This window comes from Mercenaria mercenaria, chromosome 12, assembly GCF_021730395.1.
Source record: "Mercenaria mercenaria strain notata chromosome 12, MADL_Memer_1, whole genome shotgun sequence".
Classification (NCBI taxonomy): Eukaryota; Metazoa; Mollusca; class Bivalvia; order Venerida; family Veneridae; genus Mercenaria; species Mercenaria mercenaria.
The window spans coordinates 38,866,374-38,881,189 of NC_069372.1; the positions used below are offsets into that span (position 1 = coordinate 38,866,374).

General features: G+C 37.0%; 1 protein-coding gene across 1 annotated transcript; it reads left to right on the forward strand.

Annotated features, from left to right (window-relative positions):
• The first annotated feature begins 3,191 nt into the window (after positions 1-3,191).
• Positions 3,192-12,901, forward strand: LOC128547339 (uncharacterized). The gene is made up of 3 exons (XM_053519744.1): positions 3,192-3,378; positions 7,497-7,860; positions 11,457-12,901. Exons 2-3 carry the CDS (start codon positions 7,529-7,531, stop codon positions 12,814-12,816), a joined length of 1,692 nt encoding a protein of 563 aa, XP_053375719.1. The 5' UTR covers positions 3,192-3,378; positions 7,497-7,528; the 3' UTR covers positions 12,817-12,901.
• Positions 12,902-14,816: the final 1,915 nt, after the last annotated feature.

Here is a 14,816-nt window from a genome sequence, read left to right on the forward strand (position 1 = left end):
CGAAAAGAATAAATCAGCTCGGCGACGTCTGAAAAATTTGCATTTACAATCGTAGGATATCCGTACGAGCATCGCAGACAAGTCGTACGGAACTCGCAAGGAGCCCGGCCATACCTCGTGCGATGTCCGTTGGCTTCTACGGCGCTCGTAAGGTGTCCCTGCGACAAGAATAAACTAGTTTTGCGATGTCTGAAAAAAATGTACTTTTGTAGCCACTAAGCTTTTAAGACTTTTCACCCCCAACTTCATTAAAGGTATTAAAGAATATCATATAACATGTCATATCTTCTATGAGTTACAATGACGCTCGTACGAGTCAACGATGTCCGTACGGACGCCGTACGATTTTGCCAAAATTCGACTGAAAACCTTCTCGTACGGAGCTCGTAGCGTTCTTGTGACCAGGGTAGAACCCAGATTTTGACATATCAAATGCAGACTGATTTCTTCTGCATAAGAACGCTACTGCTCCACAATGCCCATACACTGGTATCAGCTACGACGTGCAGTATGCTATGTACTTCAGCATTGTGCATGTCGTCTGCAGTGCCGAAAATACACTCTGGTGAGAAGTAGTAACGTTGAGACTTGTGATGTGAAACTGTATTAAAGTCATTCGATTGATTATTTCATCTCTGGAAGTGACACATCCCAGTCATATTCACTCTGGTGAGAAGTAGTAACGTTGAGACTTGTGACGTGAAACTGTATTAAAGTCATTCGATTGATTATTTCATCTCTGGAAGTGACACATCCCAGTCATATTTCTGTCGCTAGATATCTTAAAACAGCTTCTTCTTATTGTAACTGGGCTCAGAATCACAAGCGGATCGTACATATTTGCCTTCCGTGGTAACATTTCTTGTTTTGAGACGAAGCCACCTTTAGGGAAAGTATGGCGTTGAAGGAACAATATCTTTGCGTCAGTATCCCTCCGTAGGCCCGGACTTTTAGTCGTCTTATCTACATCCAGTACTTTCTCTAAAGAGACAAGTTTCCGTAAGCGGTTACTCGTAGAGTTCTAGGACCGGAAGTTATAACCAGCAGACGACATCAGGTTACGAGTCACACGAAAAGAGAAAATAACGTCTGCTTCTGTATCGAAACTGGAAAGAATATTGTCCACATACAGATCTCTCCGTAATTTAGCACTTATCTCGACGGAAGCGTTATCGTCGAGATCGATCTTTCTGTACAATTAGATTGAACTAGATTAGATGAAATAAATAAAGAAATAAAAGAATAAATAAAAAAATAAATTATTAGATTAAATAGTAAATCATAATGTAAGTAAATATATTTTGATAGATTAGCTGTTTTTAGCGTAAGCGTTTCTTGCACATTGAGGGCTGAACGGAAAACTGTCATAAACCCATCTTTGTTTAATTTTAACAAGAGTTACGGCAGGTTTGTGTTAAACCATTAAAGATTTACAGTTTAAACTTTTAAAAAAGAAAACTTCGTTGAAATAAGAAGTATTTTCTAATTTCATTTGAGTGCATCAAAATTTACACATAATCTCTATTGCAAATTAATAAAAGTTAAGCATAATTGAGATTAACTTTTTATCGAAAGTTTGATTCACCTCTCTCATTACAATGTTATGTTGAGATATGTATTCAACACTTGAAAATTTAATTCAATACAAACATATAGAAGTAAAGGATTTAAGATATTATTCAATTCAAAAAAGGAGAAACATATCTCTAACATTAAAAAATATGTCATGACTCAAAATAAGACCGTTATGAAATAAAACATATCCTAGATACTTGTTTAACACGTGTAGTCCTAATTACCGTATAAATGACCTTACTATAAGACTAGTGCACCTAAAACCATTATTAGCTGTACTTTTTACCAGTCTATAAAACATCAAGTAATAAGATATTGATCAAGATTTATTTAAACAAACAATCAAGGCCTTCAAGTGGTTTGTCGTCTAATTGATCACGGCTCAAAGTTCAGATGCGCTGGAATTGAACTAGGAGGAAGTTAGCCTGAGTGGTTTACATTAATATCTAAGCATCTGAACGATGAAATATTTTGATGAAAATTATGGTGGACTTCATCTTTTCAAGTAGTAATGAACTGGACGTCAGGCGGTAATTTGACGTCATAATTGACGTCATGATGCTCTCTGAGCGGTCCACGCATCAACCGTTGTTTATTGTAGATTTGCTCAATTTGTCTGCCAGTTAAACAAAGAAGAAGTTCAAGCTCTATATATTCTGCGATAAACACTGGTTGACGCACGGACCGGTAAGAGAATGTTATGACGTCAAATCAATACAAGACGTTCGGTTCATTTCTGCTCATATATATATGAAACCCAATATACGTTTTATCAAAATATTTTTATGTCCATGTAAGAATGAAAACAATCAAAGCCTTCTTGTGGTTTGTTGTCTAATTTACCACTGTTCATCAGATGCTTGAATATTAAACACTCGAGCTAACGCCCTCTTGGTTCTATTCCTGCGCACCTGAAATCTGAACCGTTATAAATTAGACAACAAACTACTCGAAAGCCTTAGTTATCTTTTAAGTATATATAGCTTGACTTTCTTCATTGTGTAACTGCATGGCAATCAAATCGAGACATGTTTGAATGGTATTTATATTATGTACGTAACGAGAACATCCAATTTTACCATACGATAGGGCCTATAATAAAATTCTCTCAATGGGCTGACAAGCGTCATAAATTTATTTCCTTCCACGAATAGACTCAGTCAAACCGATTCTGTTATTATTTTGTTTGGTTGCGTTCTACGGTTCAAAAGGATATATATCCTCATTTATTGTATTGGTATATATTTAAAATAACATTTTGGGACCTTCTTGAGGAAAGCTGTCTCACTATCTTCACGTTAGAAATCACTTTGTTTATTATGGCTGTGACTAAAAACAGATCTGGTGCGCCTGTGATATATTACAGAATCCAGTAGCCCACTATACCGGTTTAAAGCAATTTGAACGAAAAATATCATAAATGTATATATTTTGTAACCATGGTGATACTTACCCTAACCTCTAGTCAGTATATTATGCATATTATGCATTAAATGCGTGTGGACATGCAAAACAATGCGTAATTTTGCCCTGTACTCCAATTGATAATCATTCCGGGCATGTGCAGAACGGCTGCACCAGATCTGTAATGAATGAGAAACATCCGTTTACTATACAATGTTATACTAGATCTACCATGATTTAAACACGGTCTGAAGTGTGTGATAAAATGAGTTTAGAGTAAAGAGGGTGCGTCCAAAAGATTCTTCACCGACTGGATCCGCTCATGTAAAATATCGGTAATTGAAATCGAAAGTAGAAATCAAAATGACTGTTCTCAAAGATTGATATACACAAAAATAGGTAAGTGTTTCATCTAAGCTTTTTTAAAACACCATAATTAAGCAAGTTTTCAAACATTTGTAGGTGTTAGTCTAAATGCGTGAGCTTGTATTTTAACCCAACGACATAAACATGAATGACCTAATTATTTTATAAATACTGTAATAGTTGTCGGCTAATATTTCTATGTATCTACTTTCCTTTTGTAAATTGAATTGGAACTTGACCTGTTATCATTTTGATAAAGATCTGAATTAATATTTAGAAAACTATGATAAAGACAGATAAAGTCTAGGATGTTAAGGTTGATGTCTTATCACAATACAGACTATTTGTGACAACTAATTAAATTTAATTTACATATCCCAAATGAAAACAGTTAACAGGGTAACAAACTACACTAACAAACAACTAATCGTATACAGTATACCATTACATGCAAATGAGACAAAAGTATGCTATATAACAAACCACCATCAAGGTACTATTATTACAGATCAGAGAATGATCATTTAGCACTCAGATCTCACACTAACCATAAATAGCCTACCACAGCAACATCTTAGTTACCGTAATTTCTGTTTCAATTGACTAAGCCAAAGCAGATATGACCAGAAATAACTGTTTATTCCGACAAATGTTCCCGTGACATAATATACCTAGGATTACCTAGGATATCTGTTGAAAAGATCAGATTATTCTCAAGTATTGCAAGGCAAATATCAAACTCCTACGCAGTGATCTCCCTTGCCGCTACGCTCTTAATAGCCTAGTGCAATCTGACTGAAGTACATCTCCTATTACGCTACGCATAGGATCTGAGAACGACCTATTCATAGCCTCGTTCTGGCGACCCTTTCGCTAGCCAATCAGAGCTTAACTTACAACATTTTGCAAATCTACCTGTAGCCTTGACTTTTGATATTTACAATTCTTATATGGTAGTGTGTCAGATAGCCGGTTAGCGCAGTCGGTAAGCCACTCGCTTTGTAAGCGAGGGGTCCCTAGTTCGAGCCCTGAAAGGGCTACACATTTTTCTTACTCTTTGACATTCGAACAAGTCGTCTGATTGGTTAAAATAAAAATAGCAATACTGGAAATCCAAAATATACAGAAGACGTATGTGAATGGGTCGTTCTCAGATCTTCGTTTAAAAGATCAAGTACTTTAGTCAGATTGTAGCCTAGTGGTAATCAAGATCACTGCGAATGTGTTTAGTGAGTATAATAGGGTTATTATAACAGTAGCCTGATCTGAGATGCAGTATTCGGCTCGAGTGGATTTTGTCAGATCGGATCTTACGAGGCGCGCAAGCGCCGAGTGTGATCCGACCTTGCAAAATCCACGAGAGCCGAATACAAATTCCCAGATCCAGCTACTGTTATAATGACCCTTTTATTATATACCTTTATTATATACCTATATAAATTCTGTAAAAATCGGCTTGTATTTCACAATCAAATATGAACAGACAGACAAAAATTCCGTATTGTACCTTTCGTATTCCGTATTGTACCTTCCGTATTGTATGCTGCCGGACTATTTTCATTAATATGCATGACCCGGCACATTTCTATAAATAGCGCACATAAAAACTTCACTAAGTTCCATTTAATATCGATAAACATTGAAGATTTCGTTCAAGAACAAAACAAGAATCAAAATGGTAAAGGTATATAGTAAAAGGGTCATTATAACAGTAGCTAGATCTGGGACTTTGTATTCGGCTCACGTGGATTTTGCCAGGTCTGATCACACTCGGCGTTTGCGTGCCTCGTGAGATTCGATCTGGCAAAATCCACACGAGCCGAATACTGCATCCCAGATCAAGCTTCTGTTATAATAACCCTATTTTACCATTTGGATTCTTGTTTTGTTCTTGAACGAAATCTTCAATGTTTATCGATATTAAATGGGAACTTAGTGATGTTTTTATGTGCGCTATTTATAGAACTGTGTCAGGTTATGCATATTAATGAAAAAAGTCCAGCAGCATACAATACGGAAGGTACAATACGGAATTTAGAAGGTACAATACGGAATTTTTGTCTGTCTGTTCATATTTAATTGTGAAATACAAGCCGATTTTTTACAGAATTTATATAGGTATATAATAAAATGGTTTACAAATGTTATTCGCAATATTTTACAAAGTGAAATGGTATACTAATAGTATACAATACTTGTAATGCTATACTAATGTAAAATCATTTAATTTCGTTGGCATGAATTTTCTTGGTTTTGGACAAAACTGCAATTTTGTGGGGATATAAATTCATGGATTTGAACATAAAATGAATAGGAATTTTACTTGTGCGTTGGGATTAAATTTCGTGGATTGACTCAACCACGAAATCCATTCACAGTAATCGTATAGAATTGATATAGAATTAGTTGTTTGTTAAATTTTCATTACCCGCCGCAGGCTGGTATTGATTTCACCTTTATTTCTTGTAAATATGGCCATTTAAGAACTCATTAAAACTGTAGATTTTGATTTGTGGATGAAAAATTCCTAAGGTTTCCTAATGGAATAGATAATATTTTCTTGAGGGGTGTGCAGGTGCTTGGAGCTGTATTGTTAGACAGTATAATCTGTTGCAAGACTCCTGTGGAAATAGCTAACGTCATAAAACTGAATCCGCTCGGTCTTGAAACTGCAGCATAGTTCGACTACAAATCTGACAACTTTGCAACTCTGATACGGAGTGATCTCCCGTAAACGATTTACAGTCAACTCGTCCCCAAGTCAACTCGTCCCCCAATTCTGGTCATTCCGAATCCCTTGTCGATTTCAAACTGGTCATTTCGTCCCCCATTTTTCCGTCCGTGCGTCCGTGTTCTTGTCTGGGTTGTAACTATGCCATCCATAAAGGGATTTTAAAATAACTTGGCATAAATGTTCACCATAATGGGCACGTTAAAGTACCAGGCTGTCTATTCGCAACGAGCTAGGCTAAGTTAGCCGGACAAGCCTGTATCTGATTTCTGATCTCTCTGTCGTTGGGGCTTTGTCTCACTCTGTCCCTCTGGTCAGATCGCTCTGTGTCTGTACTAGTAGAGGATGAATTATGCGCCCTATGTGGCTGCATTGAACTATGTAAAGCGCCTTTGAACGTGAAATTGATCATGAAAAGGGCGCTGTATAAATCTGGTATAATAATAATAATAATAATGACACAACGTGTCATGCGCAGGATTAAGACCCCTAGCGCCAAGGTCAATGTCACACTTAGAGACCAAAGGTTAACAGGGTCAGTTTCGTGTCCGGTCCATAACTGCCAATGACAGATGGATGAAGGGATTTTAAAATGACATGGTAGAAATATTTACCATAATGAGGTGATGTGTCATACGAAAGACTCAAACCCCCAGCTCCAAGGTCAGTGTCACACTCTGAAGTCAAAGTTAACAGGTGTCCAGTTCATAACTGCCATTCATCGAGGGATTTTGAAATTACTCGGCATAAATGTTCCCCATAATGAGACGATGTGTCATGCGCAATGCCCCTCTAGCTGTAGGGTCAAAGTCACACTTACAGGTTAAATGGTAACATGGTTTGTTTCTTGTCCAATCCATACCTCTGACATTGATAAAGGGGTTTTAAAATCAGTTTGCATAAATGTTCTCAAGATAGAGATGACAAGGCATGCGCAACACCGAGACCCCTAGCTCCAAGGTCAATGTCACACTTAGAGGTGTATTTTTCCTGTCTTGTCCATAGCTCGAGATCTGCCTTTTATCAAGGGATTTGAAAACAATTGGACACAAATGATAACCATATTGAGAAGACGAGTTACTCTTATGACCCGGGTCTCTCAGGTCAAGGTCACAAAATGATTCATACCTAAACCTATCTTGCATATTTTGCGCAGACAACTGTGGCTTTCTTGAGCAAGCTTCGGGGTAATTTGTCACTAATAGTGAAAGCTCTTGTTAGTCTTACTTTTGTGTCAAAGTTTCTTAGAGTATGATTAATGTGATAATTATGTAAATATGTGTTCTGTAAAATATGTTCTACATAAAAACATGAACATTTTACTACATTTTGTTTTGCTTTATATATACCCGATCGTATTTAAAGTACAGAGTGCATTAACGTGTGCATTGACTTATGCGGCCGTGTATCATTTTTAAAGGTACTTCTTGTTTTTGTTTGGTTGGCATTAATATGGCTGCGGGAAGACCCTCCACATCAATTAGAGACGGTTCGGATGCGGACTTTGACTACACATGCACGCCTTGTGGGGAAGAACATATAAGGGAGGAAGCTGTCAAGTACTGTCCGGAATGCGAGGAGTATCTGTGTGCAAAATGTACCAACCAGCATGGCCGGAGAAAAGCTACTCTTTCACATAAACTACAAGACAAAGACGTCACTAAACGGGTGTCTATGATAACTATAACTACAAAATGTCGTTACCATCCAAACAGAGACCTTGAGATGTACTGTGAAACCCATGATATGGTCTATTGTACGATGTGCATAGCAAAGGAGCATAGGTACAACCTTTATTTTGTTTTACTCCTGTGATGTAATCGCATCGCTCATTGTACCCCCAAACAATGCAGTTGTAAGGGGTTTATACTCGTTTCAGGGTGTCTGTCTGTCTGTCCGTTCGTCTGTATTTTCAGAGTTGTGGGACTTTTTTGTTACTATACTTTATACACAGAATCTGCATAAATTATGCAGTATTGTGCGCCCCTAATATCCCGAACCATTGCACACAATTTAATGAAACTTTACACAAGTGATAAATAGTAACCCTAATTATGCATGATCACGTTAAGTTCTCGCAGAATAATGCGGAGTTACGGGACTTTTTTGTTTCTTTACTATATATACAGTTTGCATATGCAATAGAATCTGCATAAATTATGCAATATTTTGCGCACCTTATATCTCGAACCCTTGCACACAATTTACTGAAACTTCACACAAGTGATCAGTACCAGCCCTAGTTGTGCAAGATGCATGTTACGTTCTTTTAGATAATTTTTCTGCAGAGTTACGAGACTTTGCTTTTTGTTACTATACTAGATTTTTTATATACATACAGTTTGTATATGCAATATTGTACATGCCTAATATCCCGAACCATTGCACACAATTTAATGAAACAAGTGATCAGAAGTAACCCTTGTTGTGCATGGTGCATGTTTAGTTCTTTCCGAAAAACAATGCTATACAGTTATGGGGCTTTGTTTTTAGTTAATGTACTATATACATACAGTCTGCATATATAAACTTGTGCGCGCCAAATCTCCCGAACCCTTGCACACAATTTGATTAAACTTCACATTTATATAAGTGGTCAGTATCAACCCTAGTTGTGCATGGTGCATGTTACGTTTACTTAGATAAATTTTCTGCAGAGTTACGGGACTTTGTTCTTTGTTACCATACTGTATACATACAGTCTGCATATGCAATTTTATGCGCACCTAATCTCCCAAACCTTTGCACAAATTTTAATGAAACTTCACAAGTAATCAGCACTAACCCTATTTGTGCATGGTGCATTTATGAATGTCAATATCTTTTTAACTCGCTTGAGCACAAAGTGGTCGGAGTGAACTATTGTGACAGCTCGTCATCCGTCCGTCTGTTCGTCCGTCTACATTTTCCTCTAAAACTTATACTCTAGAGCCCTGTGGTGGAAGATAATGAATCTTCGTCTATTTGTGCCTTAGGTATTTGTTTCTCAAAAGACTTAAAAATCGTAGAGCGGGTTCGGGTCTGGCCGGCCGTCGGCAGTAACCAGCCACTGCGCAAAAACATCTTTACGCAGTGCCGTTGTTAGGTCTGTTTGCGCAAATACCAAACAAATACCGAAGGTTTCAGTCCGCCTGCCATTTTAAAAAAAATGGAAAATTAACTCTGTAGATCAATGATTTTTAGCTCGACTATTCGAAGAATAAGTAGAGCTATCCTACTCATCACGGCGTTGTCGTCGGCGTCACACTTTGGTTAAGTTTTTCGTACCAGTCCACATTTTGACAAAGTCTTTTGAGATAAAGCTTTGAAACTTTCAACACTTGTTTACCATCATCATGGCCAGTTATAGGCAAGAGCACATAACTTCATCAAGGATTTTGGCTGAATTATGGCCCCTTTTGACTTAGAAATCATGGTTAAGTTTTTCGTACCAGTTCATATTTTGACAAAGTCTTTTAAGATAAAGCTTTGAAACTTTCAACACTTGTTTACCATCACCATGGCCAGTTATAGGCAAGAGTATATAACTCCATCAGGGATTTTGGCTGAATTATGGCCCCTTTCGACTTAGAAATCTTGGTTAAGTTTTCCGTACCAGTTCATATTTAGACAAAGTCTTTTGAGATTAAGCTTTGAAACTTTCAACACTTGTTTACCATCACCATGTCCAGTTATAGGCAAGAGCACATAACTCCATCAAGGATTTTGGCTGAATTATGGCCCTTTTTGACTTAGAAATCTGGGTTAATATTTCGTACCAGTTCATATTTTGACAAAGTCTTTTGAGATAAAGCTTTGAAACTTTCAACACCTGTTTACCATCACCATGTCCAGTTATAGGCAAGAGTACATAACTCCATCAAGGATTTTGGCTGAATTATGGCCCCTTTTGACTTAGAAATCTTGGTTAAGTTTTCCGTACCAGTTCATATTTTTTGTAAAGTGTTTGACATATGGCTTTGAAACTTTTATCACTTGTTTAATATAATAATCTCTATCTGTAGGAAAGAGAATTTTTACATATTAACTCTGTCATCTATTTTGGCTGAATTATGGCCCTCTTTGGACTTTGAAATTGGTTCTGTTTTCATACAAGTCCATGTTTTGTCAAAACTATTTGACATATGGCTTTTAAACTTTGAACACTTGCTTATCATTATGATTTACATCTGTAGGCAAGAGTACATAACTATTTTGACTGAATTATGGCCCTTTTTGGACTTTGAAATTGGCTCATATATTGCCATTTAGTGCAAGACTTATCGAAATCAAAGTAATACAGGAACATTGTTTGTCTAATCTATTTATTTCTTTTGTCTGAATATCCGTGGAAATATTTTGACCCCATTCTTCAATCAATTCTTCGAATAGCCGAGCGCGCTGTCATCAGACAGCTCTTGTTATCTTGGTGATCTCGTTTCGAACCCCACACTGCTGCAGTTTAGCTAAGATATGAACCGAACATGTTATCACATCCGATTTGTGTGTTTTGCTATAAAAATGATTCGTTCTTTGAGATATAAGTCGGCATTTAGATGATAACCGGTGTCAAAATTGCACATCATATTTCGTGTCAAGAGAATAACGGAAAAAAATATTACTTGGAATATAGGCAGGAGGTGATAAGACGATGTGCAGACTGCAACAATCTACATTACAAATTACCACCAATTACCCCTACCCACCAATCCCACCAATCACCCCCCCCCCCCCCCCCACCCCCCCCCCAAAAAAAATCAAATTAATTCAGTGTCATGCCCTTTAATATCCTGTCACCACCACCGCACACACCCTCATTTCCCCCTCTCCACTCCCAACCACCTATCTCCCCCCTCCGCACTCCTCCCATATGAACAAAACATCTTTAAATTTTACCTTTTCTTTAAAGTATGTTTCCATCCTACTCTGATATATCCCTTTATCATATAGGTATATAGCGGAAATTTTAAAGATTTACCTGCACGACTTCAAAGTACCGGTAATTTCAGACAAAAGTATTGCCGCATGAAATGTGGTCTCTTTCCAGATATATAATTATATTATTGAAACAATAAATTATTCTTGTCTGAAATAGCAGACCCAAATTTAAAATAATTTTACGCAGATGTTAGTTTCCTTTAATGCACTTAATATTTGTTCAGTTATTTTTTATTTAATATCTGATTCGTCAATTTTGAAATAGCATGGCCGTAAAGGGTCATGGTCTCTTTTTCCTATATGTATAGAATGGAATATTTAAAACGCAGAAATAAATCAATTTTAGCTTGTTAAGGGAGAGCAGCACACAACCTAAGATTATAATACTAAATATCTGGATTACTTTTCTTGTCTTTCTCATAATGCGATTAATATAAAGTGCTCATTTTCACTTGTTTCTTAGGTCGTGTAATGGCGTCAGTGAAATTGAAGACATGCACACATCTCCCGTTCATCAAAAAGAGGTACAGCATTTAGAAATGCAGACGAGAAATATTCAAGAGCGTCTTATAGCCATTGATAGGAAAACACAGAAAAACCTGGATAGCCTTGAAGAGCAAAGGGTCGATATACTTGCCAAACTCGAGGACGTTGAGCAGAACTTGATAGAACATATCCGAAAATTAAAACATGAAGCAATTACCACTCTTAACAAGGACTATACTTCGGAGAAAGAAGACCTGAAGTATACTATCAACAAGACGGCAGAAACGAAAAAGGAAATTGAGAATGTAAGTAGCCAGTTGCAGACATTTACCAGTATGGAAGCAGGACAACAGTTTGTTCAGATGAAACTGATACAGCAGACTGTAAATGATGCAGTAAAATTGGTTGAAGAAAGCGAGGCGACAGGTAGTAAAGCTTTATGTTTTACAGAAAATACAGATTTGAAGACCTCCATTTTGACAGCGACATCTTTAGGACATATGAATACAGTAACAGAAAATGAACGTCAAACTGTCCAAAGAATATATAAGGTGAAATCAAAGAAGCAGATAAATATCAAAATGCAAAACGACCGTACAACGTGTTATATAGTTGATGTATGTCAGCTACAGGACGGTACGATCATGCTGGCTGATTGCAATAATAAGAAGATTAAGAGGCTTGATATAAATTACAACATCAAAGATCACTGTGACCTAGGGAACTATCCCTTTGGGATCTGCTGTACTGGTCAGAATGAAGTCGCTGTGAAAGTGGTCAACAACAAGGTTCAGTTTATATCAGTCGGCAGTTCATTGTCTAAGCTAAGAGATATATCTATAGAAGGTGGAGTAAGTTGTTATGGAATGGCTTACTTTGCTGGAGAGCTGTGGATATCTACCTTAATTGGTGTCAGTATCTACAGTACATTCGGTAGTCTACGGAAAACCATAAGCCAAGATATCAGCGGTGGGGAAATATTTGAATCGAGCCCTCAAAATATGGCAGTCAGTGGGGAAACGATTATCGTAACAGAGAACAGTGATGGCGCCGTCTGTTTGGGAAAGGATTGTACGGTACAAAGAAAACTGCGGTATAAAAGGCTTGTCAACGTAGAAGGAGTATGTGCATCTAGTGATGGGACTGTATTCCTGTCTGGGTTTGATTCAAACACTATTGTGATGTTTGACAGGAATGGGGAATGCCTCGGAGAATTGGTAGCTAAAGACGCTGATTTGAAGAAGCCAGTTGCGTTGCATTATGACAGCAAAAGGAATTGTTTAATTGCAACATGTGCTCGTTCTGAAAAAGTAATTATTTTTGATATATCCGATTGATTTTACGTATTTTTATTTGTACTTCTAAATTTCAAAGCAACTCAGATCTTTGCCTAAAGACATCTTAATAAATTACCGAACTAAAGTTCATTCTTGGAGTCTATCTATAAATAGTTTGGTCTTCAAATATAATCATTATATATTGGTATTAAGAATAGTCTAAACTACAAAATAAGACGTTTTTATTTATCATCGTAAATTTTACCATCTGAATCCATTTTTTTTCTTACTACTAGACGCATTAACGTTGTCACTTATGAAGCCTGTGCTGTGTCACACAGAATGTACAGCGTGCGTTTATAAAATTCAACTAACCTTACAAAAAGTTGCTTCATAATTGTCCGATGTTTCAGACATTTAGGTCATTATCGAACTTACCATTGTTAAAAGTAGGCATTTCTTAAAATATTTCGTTAAAGCGCTATAACATATTGTGTTCTGATAGACCGGTTGTATTGTTGCACAGTCGACCCCTTAAGAGGTAAGGACGATAATACGATAACACGGTGCAACAACACCACAACAGGAACAGGATATGACAGCACGAAAATACAATCATGCTAAAGTAACACGATGCGACAGCACAATAACACGATGCGATATCACAGCGCGATGCGACAGTACGTCTTTTTGTCTTGTATCATCATGTTACTGTACTATCGAACCGTGTTGTCATGTTGTCGCGGTCGAATATCGCATCATAGCATTGTGCTGTTGTGGTGTCAAGGTCAACAGTACGACGGTACGACATAATATCGCACAATAGCAGATTGTGGTGGTGCAAAAATCATTAATACCGAATACGACGGTACAATTTTAATATCGTTATTAATCTGGTTAGACATGTGTAGTTACAATAACATAGTAGATAAAGTTTGGTTACAAACCTTTAAATACAATTAAATATTACAACAGTAACAGTAATGTTACAACTGGAAGTTAAGGACGTAGACCGATATTCAAATTTAAACAGGTCGTAGATCAACGTTCATATTAAGCCAGAGTCAGCAAACTGGTGATCAACATTCGAAACTGTTCAGGTAGATCAACGTTCATATTAAGCCAGAGTCTGCAAACTGGTGATCAACATTCAAAACTGCTCAGGTCGTAGATCAACAGGTTTTTGTTTATTTGTTCAATAAAGTCAAGTTTAGAACGTGTATCTAGGTCTGCAATTACTGTTCAACAACCGAAAATTCACCCTAAAATTGCGAAAATGAACTGAATATGAAGATTTTAAACATTACTTTCCGTTAATATTATGTGTGTTTTTGTAAAATCACTGATTCGTTTCTTTGAGATATCTTATTAAGTACCTGTGTTATGTTTTTGCTTACTGATAAAACATGAGGAAGAGATAATAAGACTGATGAAAAATCTAAGAGAGAAAGACTGTGTTGTAGAAGAGAAGTTACATGAAGTGGAACTTCTTTATAAAAACTTGAGGCTCCACCTCTGATAATTCATGTGGGGAAGTTGGCAGTTACTTGCGGAGAACAGGTTTGTACTGGTACAGAATCCAGGAACACTGGTTAGGTTAACTGCCCGCCGTTACACGACTGAAATACTGTTGAAAAATGGCGTTAAACCCAAAACAAACAAACAAACAAACAAAAACTTGAGGCAGAGATATCTAGACAGAATAAAGTTCTGAGAAAGAAAGACTATGTTGTGGATGAGAATTTGCAGGAATTAACAGAAATGACAAATATGATGGAACTACTTGAAATACCAAGAGCTGTCCGTAAGACAACCAATGCGCGACTATTCGAGTTGCTGTCCGAGAAACAGGAATATTAACCTAAATGTTAAAAATCTATCGAGTTTCAGTCCAGTATCTGCATTAGTTTTGGAGATAGTAACTTGCATGCAAAACTTTGCCCAGACTAAAAGGGGGCATGATTTGGCCAAAATACATGTCAGGGTTATGGGACTTAATTCTATTACCTAGTTTTATATTCCTGAAGACACAAGTGTTGTTGTTGTTGTTGTTGTTTTCA

What these genes read in the sequence shown, in the direction of transcription:
- LOC128547339 (XM_053519744.1), top strand. Translation starts at nt 7,529, where the DNA reads ATGGCTGCGGGAAGACCCTCCACATCAATTAGAGACGGTTCGGATGCG. An exon ending in TGCATAGCAAAGGAGCATAG is followed by an intron (nt 7,861 to 11,456) that starts GTACAACCTTTA and finishes CTTGTTTCTTAG; the next exon opens with GTCGTGTAATGGCGTCAGTG.